This window comes from Leucoraja erinacea, chromosome 2 (assembly GCF_028641065.1).
Source record: "Leucoraja erinacea ecotype New England chromosome 2, Leri_hhj_1, whole genome shotgun sequence".
Taxonomy (NCBI): Eukaryota; Metazoa; Chordata; class Chondrichthyes; order Rajiformes; family Rajidae; genus Leucoraja; species Leucoraja erinaceus.
The window spans coordinates 82,145,068-82,162,489 of record NC_073378.1 but is presented as its reverse complement, the minus strand read 5'-3'; the positions used below and the strand labels follow the sequence as shown (position 1 = coordinate 82,162,489).

General features: G+C 42.8%; 1 protein-coding gene across 1 annotated transcript in view; it reads right to left on the bottom strand.

Annotated features, from left to right (window-relative positions):
• pde11al (phosphodiesterase 11a, like) overlaps nt 1-17,422 on the bottom strand; it is a 264,935-nt gene that overhangs the window by 110,928 nt on the left and 136,585 nt on the right. The window contains exon 10 of the mRNA XM_055659453.1: nt 1,519-1,569. Within this exon, the coding sequence (XP_055515428.1) occupies nt 1,519-1,569 (51 nt within the window). The remainder of the gene's footprint in view (nt 1-1,518; nt 1,570-17,422) is intronic.

Sequence of the window (17,422 nt, the reverse complement as noted above, 5' to 3'; positions counted from 1 at the left end):
TGACACGCCAGAGAAAACAATTCAAGGTTTTCCATCCTCCCCTTATAGCTAATATCCTCTAATCCAGGCAGCATTCTGGTAAACCTCTTCTGCACCCTCTCCAAAGCCTCCACATCCTTCCTGTAATAGGGTGATCAGATCTACACACAGTACTTTATTCAAATTTAAGTTCACCCATCCAGCCTTCTCTAACTCATCGTGGAAATTGGTGGGCTGGGAGAATAAATCCTCATTCCCAGGATTTACTTTGTCTTTGCCCAAAGCAGATGACAATGCTTTCTATTGAAATCAATAGAAGACAATTAGGAGAGATGTAAAGTATGGACTGGATTCATGTCGTGCTTTCCATAATCACCTAACATTAATATTCTAACCCCTTGCCATTATTCTCTCAGTCGGATTTTAAACTTAGCCCCGAATATTGTACTGATTTAGAAACTCACAAGTCTTCCTTCACTTTGAATGGCATAATACTGACAGTAAGAAGTAAAAATTTCCATTAGATTTCCAAATGGCCTACTTTTAGAGAGGCAAATTATGCTTTAAAGATCTGTTCAAAATTCAATTCTGATTGATATTTTATCTCCAAAGTGCGCATCATTAATGTTGAGCTGTTAAGTTCATAAAAGGACGTAGATATGGTATTTCATGTCACTCAACATCTTTTCCAACATTAAGCCATGATATAGCTTAAGATTACTGAGACAGGTTTATAAAAGTATCTTGTGTGCTGAGAGTTCTCGTAACCATAATAATGGTGCTTAAAGTGATGTCCTTAATACTCCCAAAATAATTGATGATATCATTAAAAGGCATTATTCGATTCTTGAACGTATATTTCACACAAATGACATTGCCAATAACTAAACATTTGCTCTTAATATATACAACTTGTTTATGAGAAATAGCTATACATAAAATTATTGCAATAATTTATCAGTTTTGTGATTAGAGTAATTTATTTCTCACAATACTTAACATTTTACTATGCAGCATAAAAAGTCGGCATTATAGCAATATCATGCACAAGGAAGGTAATATGCAGTAACTCTTTGTGTAATAGGGAAACGCAAGCCTTAAATTCATCCATTTGCTTTTTTCACTGTTAGTGGTTTTTATTACTTTAATAAATAATCTACACTGACCACTCTCTGGTATGTGTGGCAGCAGAGAGTCAGCAAGTGAATGCATTACATTTAATCATGGGCTACCAGATTTATAATCAACAACCTGTTTACTAATTTATAAACCTAGTCACGCATGTTGATATATAAAACATCTTGTGAATGAAGTTCCCAAGATAATCTATTATTAAACAAGAGTTCAGCACAATTGAGTGGAAAAAAAAACAACTGATAGCATGCATTCAAGTATTGATTTAATATCTTCATTATAACAGGTTTTATTTTAGAGGGGCATTTTCTCGGATTTAATGGAGGATATTATTAGAGGTTCAATGGAGGTACGATGGACTTGTTGTAGGGTTATTTCAAGGGATGTGCAAAGGAAACAGTTTACCTTCAGCCGATCAACCTCTACTTTTGAACAGGTTGCATGGTAGGACAGCAACTGAAAGAATAAACCAAAATAATTCAAACCTGAATTATATAAGAATGTACAACAGATGGCAAATGAGATCAAAACATGTTATGCATTACTTTCATTTGAATTACAAATTCATCTAGTCAGCAAAGCAAAGAATGGCAGTTTTAAAAATTGCCTTCCACAGCTGCAATGCAATTTATTTTACAGCATACAGAACCAAAAAAATGTCTCCAATGTTTATCTGTGTATCATTTTAATAGATTCAAATTTTAGTTTGAAAAAAAAAACAGCTCCACTCAGTCTATTTTTATTATATCCTAATTAAAAACACTCTTTTTTTATAGAGGCTCTCTGAGAAACAGAGAAGGGAGGAGTAAATCCTTCTTCATGCTTGGTCATTCCTCATTGGCACTGCTGACACACACAGCAGTTCTGTGGGCAGCAAAGATCTACGAATAAATCAATTTACGACTTGAAATCAAACCTCTTCACACTTTGGAACAAGGGAGAGTAAAATTACAATTTTACTATGCATTCTTTATCTAATGAGTCAAGGGTGATAATTACATATTTTCCCCCTGGGGGTTTCAAAGATGTTCAGCCAAAATTGTGGCAGGATCCTGGTAAAAGCCAGAAACATTAAAGGCCAACATACTGAAATAATCAACAACTTGCTCTGCATGCAAAAATGCTGATTGGACTCATGATTGCTTCAAAGACCTTGTCTTACAGACAAACCAGAGCATTTAAAACTATACCAAACCTGTAATTAGAGAATCTCCACCCTGCTCCAGACCCTTTCTGCTGCAGTACAAAATGAGGAGAAAGTGCTGCAATCTAACAAATATTATAGCATTCGGTGAGTATCAAAATGTTAATAACACCTCATTTTCTTATGTATCTATTTGAAGAACAAAGCCTTAATTTTTCTCCCTTTCTAATGCTTACCTGATACAACGTTATGGTTTCAGAAGCATAGGCATACCACACAGAATAGTTTTTTTAGAACTTCCACTTTCCTATCTCCTTTTCTTGCACTATCTCTCTCACAAATTAGTCCTTATCCATAGGGACATTTTTTACTGTTCCACCATTCACAAAGATTGTGGCTGATTTACATCCTCACGTCTTCTGTCCACCGTTGACCTTTACTTCTTAATATATTTGCAGTTAACAAAAATATAATTCAAACCCAAATTTAAAATGAACAAATTATCTTCTGTTTGCCGGCACTATATTGATCTAAATCATTAACACATTTTATGCACTTCTTAACTCCATTCATGAAAGGGCTGTTTCCAATATTTAGTCTATACAACCTAGTTCTAAACATACCAACCAGCAGGAAGACATTCTCTCATTTTACCATGTCATAACTAATAAATGTCTTACAATGTTTGATCTATCATATTACAATCTTCTAACTTTCAGAGACTTTGATCCAAGTTTGCAAAATTTCAACTTGCTAACCATTCATTGCAAAGACTATACATGATTACAATAGAGCCATCTACAGTCTACAGATTCGTGATAAAGGGAATAACATTTAGCACAAAATCATGTCCAGTAAAATCCGATTATAGATAGTCCGGGTTTACAATGAGGTGGATAGCAGAACAGGACTGCTCTCCAGGTGATAGGATGGTTCATTTGCTAGATAACAGCTGGGAAGAAACTGTCCATGAATCTGAAGTTAAACATTTTACACTTTTCGCTTGCCTGACTTCCGTACCGAAATCATAGGCTGCCAGATTGGGAGAGGAGTTCAGAAAATGAGAGAGTATTGCACTGATAAATAGTCCCGTCTTGGTTTTGCAAGATCGAGCCGAAATCATAGGACCAGTTAGCCAGCGGATGAGGCAACTCTGGAGAGCTAAGGGTTAGTTTCGGGTCGAGACCCTGTAATTACAGATGGAGTCAGTGAATTTTGTTTACCTGAATTTTCAGAAGGCCGTTGATAAGGTGCCTCACAAGAGGCTGCTAAAGAAGATGGAAATCCATCATATGAGAGGGAAGATGCTAGCATGCAGAGAAAGTTAGCTGAATGGCAAAAGGCAAAGAGTGAGAATAAAGGGAGCTTTTTCTGGCTGGCTGCCAGCGACTAGCAGTGTTCCGCAGTGGTCGGTGCTGGGGCTGCTACTCTTCACGATGTATATCAATCATTTTGATGAGGGAATTGAAAGCTCTGTGGCCAGGTTTGCGGACGATACGAAGATAGGTTAAGGGGCAGGTAGTGTAGAGAAAAGAGGGACTCTGCAGAAGGACTTGGAAAGGTTGGGAGAGTGGGATAAGAAGTGGCAGATGGAATACAGTGTAGCAAAGTGTGGTCATGCATTTTGGTAGTAGGAATAAGCGAGTTTGGTATTCCGACTGCGCATGCCCAGGTCATAGGTCAGTCATGATAAACCTTCTCGGCAACTGTGCTGCTGCATGAATACAGAGCTGCGTTTCATCCGTAGTCAGGATCGAACCTGGGTCTCCGGCGCTGCAAGCGCTGTTGCATTGCTACTGGACCTCCAGAGTGTCCCATCCCTGTCCGGGGGTGGCCGGAGATGTCCGGGGTGACCCTGAACTGACAGGACACTGCACCGTAGCAGTGGCGGCCCAGGTTTCCAGCCAGCGTGGAGAAGAAGCGCTAACTCCAGCTCAACTCTGCTTGTCCCGCCGGGATAATCGACAGCCCTGGACTGACGGGATAACGGTCCAGAGCATGTAGTTAGCGCTTCTTCCCCGCACTGGCTGTAAGCTTGGGCAACCACTGCATGAGCCGGTATCCTGTCAGTCCAAGGTCACCACGGACATCTCCGGCCACCCCGGGACAGGGATGGGGCACTTGGGAGATGACGGGATTGGCCAATACCAATTAACAGTGCTTGCAGTGCCGGAGACCCAGGTTCGATCCTGACTACGGATGAAACGCAGGTCTGTATTCATGCAGTAGCACAGTTGGTGAGAATGTTTATTGCGAGTGACTTTGACAAATCCCAAGAGTCCTTGCGTTTTTCAGAATACCGAACTCGCTTATAAAGGTGTAGACTATTTTCTTAATGGAGAGATACACATTTACACACATATATGTATGTACATACATGTGTATGTGTGTGTGTGTGTGTGTGTATATATATACATAATGAAAATATATATAAAGATATACATAAAGAAAACATATATATAATGAAAAGTCTCATCTTGACCACTTCCTGTCTGTGCTGTATATTAATTTTAGAAAAAACGCTGTATCACTGTGATATTTGGCCATCTTACTCACAGTCGACCCCAGCTGAGCCAGCCCCGAGGATTTTTCCCATCAATAAAAAAGAAAAAAGTTATGAGTGTTCAAAAAACCTTGAGATCAGCTGACGATCTCGCCTGTCAATCACCACGAAGAAGGTAACTCCCCTTCCGGGGAGGGGGGCAGGACTATAAAACCCCGGATGACTGGATGTGAGTCAGTCACTCTGCAAGATTGCGAGGGAAAGGCCACGACTGTCATTCTAAGCTGTGAATCAACTGAACTGCGAGTCTGCAATGTACTTGCAATAAATGATTTGTTAGCCCTTAATGACAATGCCATGAGTTGTTTGGCCTGCTGCCCTGCCTGTGCTTGAACCTGCCATGCTTAATTGGAAATGAAATGACAATGCCATGAGTTGTTTGGCATGCTGCCCTGCTTGTGCTTGAAACTGCAATGCTTCATTAGGTCCGACTGTGTTTGGAAGGAATAAATGCTTTATTAGGTCCGACAGTGGTTAGTCCAAAAGTCCCGCTCATTTCCTGACTTCCGCTTAGTTGTGCTGATTGCGTAATTTCCGATGAGTGCAGAGGTCGCGTTGATTGCATAATTTCCGGTAAGTGCAGAGGTCACACTGATTGCGGAAGCTCCGCTGACTGTGGAAGCCCCACAGTAGAGAGGCCGCGCTCAGTAGATTCGTGTGAGTAGATTCAAGACAGGTCATATATGTCATATATATGGTGTGTGAGTCAGTATGTGTGAGTGTGCGTGTGTGTGTGTGTGTGTGTGTGTGTGTGTGTGTGTGTGTGTGTGTGTGTGTGTGTGTGTTTGTGTGTGCGTGCGTGTGTGTGTGTGTGTGTGTGTGAATGTGTGTGAGTGTATGTGTGTGTGTGTGTAAGATTCAAGAGAATTTATTGTCATGTGTCCCAGATAGGACAATGAAATTCTTACTATGCTTCAGCACAACAGAATATAGAAGGCATGAATACAGAACAGATCAGTGTGTCCTTATACCATTGTATAAATATATACACACATGAATAAATACAACAGATACAGTGCAAATAAACAGATAATGGGCTATTAATGTTCAGAATTTTGTTTGAGTTGAGTTCAATAGCCTGATGGCTCTGGGGAAGCAGCTGTTTCTGAACCTGGACATTGCAGTCTTCAGGCGCCTATACCTTCTACCTGAAGGTAGCAGGGAGATGAGAGTGTGGCCAGGATGGTGTGGGTCCTTGATGATGCTGCCAGCCTTTTTGAGGCAGCGACTGCGATAGATCCCCTCGATGGTAGGAAGGTCAGAGCCGATGATGGACTGGGCAGTGTTTACTACTTTATGTAGTCTTTTCCGTTCCTGGGCGCTCAATTTGCTGAACCAAGCCACAATGCAACCGGTCAACATGCTCTCTACTGTGCAACTGTAAAAGTTAGAAAGAGTCCTCCTTGACATACCGACTCTCCGTAATCTTCTCAGGAAGTAGAGGCGCTGATGTGCTTTCTTTATGATTGCATCAGTGTTCTCGAACCAGGAGAGATCTTCAGAGATGTGCACGCCCAGGAATGTGAAGCACTTGACCCTTTCCACCATCGACCCGTTGATATAAACAGGACTGTGGGTCCCCACCCTACCTCTTCCAAAGTTCACAATCAATTCCTTGGTTTTGCTGGTGTTGAGGGCCAGGTTATTATGCTGGCACCATTTAGTCAGTCAGTCAATCTCTCTTCTATACTCTGACTCATCCCCATCAGTGATACGTCCCACAACAGTGGTGTCATCTGCGAACTTGATGATGGAGTTCGCACTATGACTGGCTACACAGTCATGAGTATAGAGTGAGTACAGCAGGGGGCTGAGCACGCAGCCTTGTGGTGGCTCCGTGCTGATTGTTATCAAGGCTGACACCTTTCCACCAGTGTGTGTGTGTGTGTGTGTGTGTGTGTGTGTGTGTGTGTGTGTGAGTGTGAGTGTGAGTGTGTGTGTGTGTGTGTGTGTGTGTGTGTGTGTGTGTGTGTGTGTGTGTGTGTGTGTGTGTGTGTGTGTGTGTGTGTGTGTGTGTGTGTGTGTGTGTGTGTGTGTGTGGGTGTGTGTGTGTGTGTGTGTGTGTGTGTGTGTGTGTGTGTGTGTGTGTGTGTGTGTGTGTGGGTGTATGTGTGTGAGTGTGTGTGTGTATATTGGAATTGGTGGAGAGGTGGAATATTGCGTTGGGAGATCAGCCCTCCCGTGTGAAGCTGGGACCCAACGGGTCCCACTTAGTCTAGTATGTGTGTGTGTGTGTGTGTGTGTTTGTGTGTGTATAGATATACATATTGTACTTATTCTACACACACATACATACGCAAAAACAAACAAACAAACAATAATAGGGCCTCCAATTATGCATTTGTAGCTATGTCCTATTGGATCACCTTCAAAGGGAGGGTCCACACTGATTTCTGAGGGAATACACTACCTTATGGTCTGCAAAAGCTCCATTTACTGGAAGGGGTTACATCATATAGTTTGCCTGCACTGGGCCAATGTAGCAGGGTCTGATGAGTGTGTACCAGGTGCTTGCGTAGCTAGCCCATTTCCAGATGGTTTAGTTTTATAAGTCTTTCTAATATAGGAACAAAGTCTAAGTGAGGCCTGCTGTTTGCAATAAATTACTCTTCTAGGTACTGAAATAAGTTTTCACAAAGCCAGGTGCTGTTGATAGGTCTTTCCTTACTGACTTTGGTCAACTCAGAAACATGGCCTCTTCATGCCTCCTTCATAGTACATAGTGTACTGTTTCTGTGTCTTTTTTCTTATTCTCTTTTTTCTCTTTTTTTGATTTGTATGGATTTATTGCATTGATCTGTTCAATTAATTTAATCAATCTTTGTAAAGCACTTTGGTTCAAATACTGGTTTTGTTGAAAAGTGCTATATAAATAAATATTATTATTATTATTATTATTATTATTATTATTATTATAGAGACGCTCATTAACAAGGCAAGGAATTGGTACGCTTTTAGCTGGCACATGTTGGGATCAACTGGTCCAATCATCACAACATCAATGCAGACCATGGTCGTGGCTCTGATATGCAAGTATAGGTAACCAGTTGCACTTCAAGTTGATCCCCCTATTGGAATAAGAATACCTGCATCATGGTATCCATGTTGTTGAGACTCTTATAAATCATCAGTATCCCAGTTAATAACACCCTGCCTGCAAGATGAGCAGGCATATTCCTGGGGAATATGCTCACTGAAGGTCTCCCATAGAAGGTCGTCATCTGCTGACATTCACCTCCACTGTCCCTGCCTCCTCAGTCTCCTTCACTTCTGCTGGGGTCCTACAGGGAAGGTTTAAATCCTCATGATGAAAACGTTGTGGAATATGCAATAGACAGGGACAAAGTATCCAGATTTCACTGGGAAGTCCTGGAGGTGCCCTCAGAATTTAGCAGACATCTCAAATTAAGGAGTCCAAGAGTGCACTCCATGTATCTCCTCATGGTCCTCTGGCTCTCTGGAGTTGAGAGAAGGAACCATTAAATGTGAAACGTTTTGAATTTGAACAAAAGCTTTCATTGGAGCAGAGCAAGGCTTGGAAGTTCCAGAATATGTTTAGCCAAGAATCAACTAAGAAACGTTGATAATGTAGAGGAAGATGTCAAAGGGGTCTGAGTCAGGGAGGTGGAATATGCTAAGCATATGTGAGTTAACAGGAGGTTTCTGGAATTGGGTAATGCTTATTTATGAAGGCAAGTTACAGGCAGTATGATCCAAGGTAGATAAGGTTTACAGAAACAGGGATGGAAGCTAGCAATCCTGGAGAGATTTGGAATGGTGAACTTCTGCGTTCATGGTGACATAGCATTGGGTTTTGTAATTAATAGCTTTGTACAATTTTAATGAGCAATGCAGTTCCTTCACTGCAATAAAAAGGTCAGTAAAGAAGCAAAGATTGAAGGATTTGTTTTACTGAGTACACCATTTAATCTCCAGGGAGCAGTTTGTACTAGGGTGAGTGGGAAATATTTGTCAGAATCCTAGTATTATCACAGATGGCACCAAGGATTGCCATTGAGAGCACGTTTAGCGGTTTTTAATACACTACAGTCTGCAGGATTCAAATCCATGCAATGTCAACAGAATTAAGTTTAAACATTTTTTAATGTAAAAAGGCCTGGCTGAATTTCTTCCCTATCAAGAATACAGAGGAAATAATTTTAAAATCGGCTTCACAATGATTTCAATTTTCTAGCCACTCAAACGATAATATCTGCTGTGATACAATTACATTGAGCAAGGGAAACCCCATATTTCCCAACTGCGAGGCTAGATAAAAAGTTGCAGAAATGTAATCGTCGGAGAACTTTTTAAAAAGTGCTAAGTAATTGAATAAATAACTGAGAAATGTAATTGCAACCTAATAATACACAGCACAAAATAAAACTTCTATTTGCATGCTTCCATGTGATCCAAATTGCATTCAGAACATGCATGGCTCATGACAGTGCAGTAAAATATGCAATTAATGCCTCTGCTGTTAGACTGTCACCGATTTGTAATTAGTCACCTTTGCAATTAGATACCCAAGCAATCTAATTTCTTTCAACAAGAATGAAGACTATGGTTGAAGGACTGGAGCAAGTTTGGATGACTGGAGAGATAAAGGCTGCCTTTTATTGATGGGTGTCATGCAGGCCTTAATAGTGGTTCCACTGGACCTTCTGCATGATCGGCAACTGGACTTCCTGACTAACAGACCCCAATCAGTGAGGATAGGGGACAAATCATCCTCTATGATAATCCTCAATACTGGTGCTCCACAAGGATGCATTCTCAGCTCCCTTTACTCCTTGAACACCCACGACTGGGGCAGCCATGTACAAATCTAATTAAATTTACAGATTTGTAGACGACACCACTGTTGTGGGCCATATATCAAATAATGATGAGATGGAGAACAGGAAGAAGATTGAGAACCTCGTGAGCTGGTGTCAAGGCAACAACCCTTCTCTCAATGTCAGCAAGACAAATGCAAGGAGGTGCTCTTAAAAAGGGAGCTAATATCATAAAAGATCCACACCCCTCTGGTCACTCTTATCTTGCTACTACCATCGGGAAGAAGATGCAGGAGCCTGCAAAGTCTATCAGGTTCAAGAACGACTACTTCCCAGCAGCCATCAGACTCTTGAATATTGCATAACAAGCAGCACTATTTCAGCAACTATGATCTGCAATGGACTTTGTTTTGGATACACTGTGGACTTCAGTTTGTGCATGATTATAATCGTATAGCATTAATGATGAATAATTTATTGCATTATTGATTATTGTATACTTATTGTGTGTTTTGCATTAATGGGTCTGTAAAGCTGCAGCAAGCAAAAATTGCATGGTTTTGGTGATGTTACATATGACAATTAAACACTCGAGCATTCTTTGCAGGTTCAGGCAGTGAAGAGAAGAATCAAGAGTCATGCCAGCTAAGATGCATCCCATCAGTATACTTTCTATAGTACATCTCGTACAGGTTTGAGAGAATGAGCTGAATCTTCTTAGACACGAAATACAGTAAAAATGCAGGTGCACTTCTTCATCCATCAATCTCAAGGGACCAGGTTCAGTTGCTGGTGATATGGACCCCAGAGAACTAGAAGCTGTCATCCATCTTTTTAGATGCTCTGCTGATGAGGACAAACTGCATTCTTCCCTTCGCTTCCTTCATCCAATAAACAACTCTTCTGTCTGACATAAAGGACTAGTTTAATGTCTTCTCACCAGCACATGAGGTTCTAGATCTCTTTCCTATACTTCATCTCATTGTTGTTGTTCAATGGGCCAACAACAATGATATTATCGGTGCACTTAATTGACCAGGTTGGTATTTAACTAAGCCACACAGTCATGACTATACAGGAAGTTGAACGATGGACTGAGCACACAATTCTGGGAGACATGGGTCATGAGAGCTATTGTGGAGGAAATGTTATGACCATTTCTAACCAACTAGGAACTGCAAGTCAGGAAGTCCAGAAGCTAGTTGCTGATTCAGGCCTCATGGCTGAGTTCTAGAAGTTTAGGGCTGAGCTTTTTCAGTATTGTGGTGCTAATGGCTGACCTGTAGTCAATGATTAGCATCCTGATATAGAGTTCTTATTGGTCCAGAGCTGAATCCAGAGCAGAAGAGATGGTGTCCTTCGTAGATCTATTTTTGCAGTGCAGAAATTGCGAAGGGTCTAGATTGTGTGAAACACTGGTGCACATGTTGCTGTTGCCACTTTTTCAACACATTTTCATTATGGTCAACGTGAAAGCTTCTGACAGCAGTCATTGAAATGGGCCACTGGAATGAGGGAGGTTTCATGGGGACTGGAATGAGGGAGGTTTCCTTGAATCAGATAGGGATAGTAGACTGTTGAAGAGAAGGGTTGAAGATGTTGGTGAAGACTGCAAATAGTTTATTGGTGCACAGTTTCAAAACCCATCCAGGCTCATAAAACAGCTTTGACATCTGCCGCCAAGATACAATATATGGGACAGAGTCAGTGGGGGGTGGGGAGGCAAGCCTTGGTGGAATTATAACTGTTCAAAATGGTTGTAAAAGGCGCTGATGCCATTGTACTGGTAGAGATGTGCTATTGCAAGAGATCGCCCTCAATTTCCGTTTTATAGTCCATACAGTTAATCATACTCTGTCATGGTCACCCACTTGCTTGAAATCAGCCACAAGTCTGATTTGGAATGTTCTCTTTGCTTCTCATAGAACTTTGTGGAGATCATACTTGACCACCTTGCACAGTACATCATCATCTTTCCTGAAAGCCTTGGACCTGGTCTCAAGGAGAGTGAATCTCCCTATTCATCCAAGGTTTCTGGTGAGGAACATTCCTAATTGCCTTTGTCAGAACACAGTCCTCAGTGCATTCTGCAGTGGGAACGGAGACATGCTGATTGAATTTGGTAGGTACATTGCTAAATTAGATTGATTGAAGTCACCAGTGATGATAAAGAGATGATAAAATGTTTCAAGGAAATTGATGACCAAGTATTATTTGTCGAATGCCATCTTGACATTGGCGAGGGATGATATATAGACCACCAACAATGATGGTAGGGAATAATTCCCTCAGTAGGTAAAAAACATAGAAACATAGAAAATAGGTGCAGCAGTAGGCCATTCAGCCCTTCCGCCATTCAATATGACCATGGCTGATCATCCAACAGTATCTCGTACCTGCCTTCTCTCCATACCCCCAGATCCCTTTAGCCACAAGGGCCACATCTAACTCCCTCTTATTGACATTTTATGAACAGGTATTCAAGGTCAACAGAATTGTCTATCACATCAATACATTAGTGAATGTATCAAGAAATGTTTCCTCAGCAACCAATATCCTCAACAATATATTCAACACTGTAAATGATTGATGTTACACAGGTCTAGAGTTTAAGCCATCTTTAATTGTAACACATAGTATAGCGGTACAGCAGGTTGTTAGTTCATCACTACCGCTTCCAAGACTGCCTAATGTAGGACGTGGGTGCTAATATAAAGTATACAGTAAGGTGAGGTTAATGATGCTATCATTAGAAACATCCCAGAGACGGGGTCCTGGTCTCACCAGCTAAACGCCTGATGTCTCGGACAACACGACCTCCGATACGAGTCAACTAGGACTAGGTAGTGTTTACCGTGCCATTCGAAAATGTCTGCTGCCAGCGATGTCCAAGGCAGTGCTGGTGGGAGTTGTTGTAGCAGAGGCTGTTTCTGTTGGTGTGGTACCAAACTGTTGCAGATGGGGCAGGATGCTGTTCTGTCCCGTATGTACTTGGCCATACCGGGCCAGTAGAACATGCTCTGTGCATGGCCCAACGTGGCCTCGGTGCCTGGGTGACCGTTGTGTGCCTCTTTGTAGTATTCGTCTTGTAACGATGAAGGGATCACGACTTTGTGGCCTTTAACTATGACACCTTCCTGTATTACCAGCTCATCGCGGACTAGGAAGAACGGCTGCACCTCCAGTGGTGTGCTGGATTGTTTGTCTGGCCAGCCTCTTTTAATTATGGATGAGAGTAGCTGAAGAGTGCCATCAGCGGCTGTGTGTTCAGCCAGACGGCGCAGGCGTTCAGTGGCAATGAAGTCAACCTTGAGAATCGTAAGGTCATCCCGTTCATAGGGGTGTCGTTCACTGGATGCACGTGGTGCATGAGAGAGAGTGTCAGCAACGAGCATGTCCTTTCCTTTTTTGTAAACGATTCTGAAGTTGAACCGCTGGAGCTGCATCATCATGCGCTGCAGTCGTGCAGGTGCTGCGTGTATAGGTTTGTTCAGGATGGTTACAAGTGGTTGGTGGTCGGTTTCGACTGTTCCCAGAGATGGAATCCTTGAATTTTGAACAAGCGAAGACCACAGCTAGCAGCCCTTTCTCGATCTGTGCGTAGCGCTGTTCAGTGTCCGTCATGGTGCGGGAGGCGTAAGATACAGGTAGTACAGTCCCATCGGTAGATGTTTGAAGGCAGGCTGCGCCCAGCCCGTATTGTGAAGCATCACAGGTTATCGTGACAGGACGCTTCAGATCGAAGTATATCAGGGTAGGAGCGCTGGCCAGCTGAAGTTTTAAAAATACCTGTTGATGCTGCTGGCACCAGATCCATTCAGTCCTTGCGGGTGAGTTGTCTCAGTGGTGAACTGGGTTCGCTGAGATTCGGTATGAACTTACCCAGATAGTTCACCATATCCTGAAATTGTTGTAGGCTTAGCACGTCAATAGGGGCTGGCATTTCTCGGATGGCAGCAGTTTTCTTCGGGTCAGGCTTAAGAACATCAGAAGTGAATACGGGTCTGACATAGGTGATCTCTGGAAAGCGGAACTTGCATTTCTTAGGATTGAATTTTAGGTTAATCTCACGTGCCCTGTCCAGAATATGCTTGAGGTTGTTGTTGTGCTCCGCTATGTCCTTGCCATAAACCAGGATGTCATCTACGATGATGGCACATGGGAGGCCTGTGAACAGCTGTTCCATGGTTCTTTGACAAACCTCACTGGCCGAGTTGATGCCGAATGGCATTCTAAGAAATGTGAATCTGCCAAACGGTGTAGCAAACATAGTGAGGTTCGAGGACTCGTCATCTAGAGGTATCTGCCAGAACAAGCTTTTTGCATCTAGTACAGAAAACACTATTGCGCGCCCGATTTGTGCCGCAACGTCCTCGACAGTTCTCATCGGATAGTGTGGGCGCTTGATGGCAGTGTTTAGGTCTCTTGGATTGATGCACACTCGGAGCTCGTTTTTGTCTTCCTTTTGCGTGACAACCATGGTGGAGACCCAGTCTGTGGGTTCGTTGATTTCGGCTAATACACCCATGGAGACCATGTTTTCTAGTTCCGTCTCAATTCTGTCTCGCATGGCATGTGGCACATGGTGGGGGGCACGGACTGCTGGGTCGACGGTGGAGTCAATAGCGATCTTATAGATCGCAGGCAGCTTGCCCAGCTTGCCATCGAACAGTTCAGGGAATCTTTTTATCGGGTCCTCAGATATAAGTAACTTGTGAACGGAGCAGTCAAAGGAGACTAGCCCTAGGTCCTGGCACGCATGGATGCCCAGTAGAGTCACAGTCCGATTTTAGGATATAGAAAGTTAGATTTCTTGTGGTGTTTTGCAGCACACATTTAAAGCTAGTTCTTCCAACAGGATGCAGGACCTCCCCCCTCACCCCCCCCCCCTCCCCCATAAGCATGTAAGTTAGAGCCATCTCTAGTCAAGGTCTCATTATTTTTTATCTTGTTGTAGACATGCAGAGACATTACCACCACGCGAGCCCCAGTATCCAATTTGGCCTTCACAGACTTGTTAATTAGCATGGACACAGAGGGATCCAAAAGTTTACCAGCTGTGTGTAGGAGTGTATGGACAGTGGACTCTTCACACGCGCTAATTTAATGCTGCTGGTACCAGGTCCATTCAGTCCTTGCGGGTGAGTTGTCTCAGTGGTGAACTGAGTTTGTTGAAATTCGGTATGCAGATGCTGCGTACGGCGTCGAGACGCTGCGTACGCCTGTCGAGGAGCTGCGTGCGGCCTCAATGCGGCTGCGGGCCGACAGGCCGTTGTCGCGTGGAATTTTTGGACAGTGTCAGTTTTTCAGAGCCCCGTGCAATGTCGGGACCTGCCCCGCACAACTCCATACGCCTCCGGCGATCGAAGTGGGACTGGCCCCGTGAGGCCGTACGGCTCAAGTGACCACATTAGGTCACGCTAGCCGCATGCAGTCGCATGCTGGTGGGACAGGCCCTTAAGTCAAACGCAAATAAAACACGATATACGGACGCAGTGGGTCATTTCACGCTGTCTCACACAATGTAAATGGTTGATGTAACACAGAGTTTAAGCCATCTTTAATTGTAACACATAGTATAGCGGTATAGCAGGTTGTTATTTCATCACTACTGCTTCCAAGACTGCCAAACTTGGTTTCTTGGTCCTCCAAAATATTCCAAATGGAATTTAAACTGTAGTCTATGTCGAGCTGACCATTTAACATTTTGCAAAAACAGGTCAAACGGTGAGCTTCACGTCTGTCTTGGAGAGGGTTCCACCCCAGAGAATTCATAAGTTTGGTGACACTCGCTTCTCTCCCATAGGTGTTAGTAACAAATCGAGCTGCCTGTCTTTGGTCACGTTCGATGGACGTTTTTATTTGTGTATGGGTCCCATGCTGCAACTGCGTAGTACAAATGAGGTCTAACGAGGGTGAAGTATAGCTTCTCCTTGACAGAAGTTGAACAATGATGAAAGTTGTGCCTCAGAAAGCTTAGGACACCTGTTGCTTTCACCGTTGAATGATGAGTCTGACCATTCCAATGCAGATCATTCTGCAATTTGATGCCAAGATACTTGGTTTGTTTGGATTCTTCAAGGGTGGCACCAAGTATATTGTAAGATGTTTCGCCAGGATTCCTCTTTCTGGTGACACGCATGGTTTCACATTTGGAAAGGTTGAACTGCATGCCCCATTGTTACATAGAAACATAGAAATTAGGTGCAGGAGTAGGCCATTCGGCCCTTCGAGCCTGCACCGCCATTCAATATGATCATGGCTGATCATCCAACTCAGTATCCCGTACCTGCCTTCTCTCCATACCCTCTGATCCCTTTAGCCACAAGGGCCACATCTAACTCCCTCTTAAATATAGCCAATGAATTGGCCTCAACTACCCTCTGTGGCAGAGAGTTCCAGAGATTCACTACTCTCTGTGTGAAAAAAGTTTTTCTCATCTCGGTTTTAAAGGATTTCCCCCTTATCCTTAAGCTGTGACGCCTTGTCCTTGTCCATTGTTGTGACCACTCAACCATAGTATCGAGATCCTTTTGGAGAGCATCTTCATCATCAGCTGACTTAATTGGACGGTACAGCAAACAATCATCAGCGAAAAGTCTGGTCGTACTTGTGACTTTTTCATGGATGTCATTTATGTAAAGCAAAAATAGGTGTGGGCCAAGTACTGTGCCCTGAGGTGTACCACTCAACACTGGATGCCAATTGGAGCTCTTTCCGTTCACACACACACGCTGAAGACGTTTGGTCAGGAAACTGGAAATCCATCGTTTCGTGTTGGAACAAATACCATAGAAGTCAAGCTTCCTAAGCAGTCTCTGGTGTGGGATGACATCAAATGCTTTAGAAAAGTCCAGCACAACTAAATCCGTGATGACGTTACTATCAAGGTGCTTGGCCAGGTCATTTGTCGTCAGGATAAGCTGAGACTCGCATGATCTATGCCTCCTAAATGCATGTTGGTTGTCAGCAAGAATGTTATGTTTGCTCACGTGTCGCATCAGATTACTATCAATTAAATGCTCCAGCAATTTGCAGCAAGTACTTGTTAATGAAACAGGACGATAATTCGCTGGGTTGGTGGTTGAACCCTTCTTAAATGTCGGAAGTGGGTGTTAATATAAAGTATACAGTAAGGCGGGGTTAATGATGCTACTCTACTATGATTGGTTCACATGCAATAACCAATCTACAAACACCTTAGCTAACTCAGAGCAATGTCAACAGTAGCTAACATTGTGCATTGTTAAGAATAATGGTTCCCAACCTCGTGTGGTCAACCCCTTTGATAGCAGGGAGTAGAGGCCAATGCTTAATGGGATGTGTTATAAGAGCTTTAATAATATTGAGAGCATTTAGTTCACACAAAAAATCTTATCACAATGGCCACCCCAGTGCCTGACAATGCCCAAGTTGAAAGTCCCTTGAATTATGGAGAAGGGCTGGTGGGAGCATACATTTTATTGAGTATGAACAAGTATCATCAAGATGATAATGGACAACAAAGTTTAAATCACAATAAAACAGATCTGATATCCACCATCAAATATATGGAACAGAATCAGTGGGGGGTAAGGATACATGCCTTTGTGGAACTAGGACTGTTCAGAAGGGATGCAAAAGGCATTGAGCTCATTGAACTGGTAAAAGATGCATTGTTGCCAGGGTTCACTCAAGCCACGTCTACCAGTTTTGTTGATGTTACTGAAGCATTATGTGAAGTTCAATAGATTAATACATAAATTTGCTCAAAGGCTGCGAAAATTAGTGGATAGGAGTGTCAAGGTAGAGTTAAGCTAGGATATTGAGTCAATAGCAGGCAAT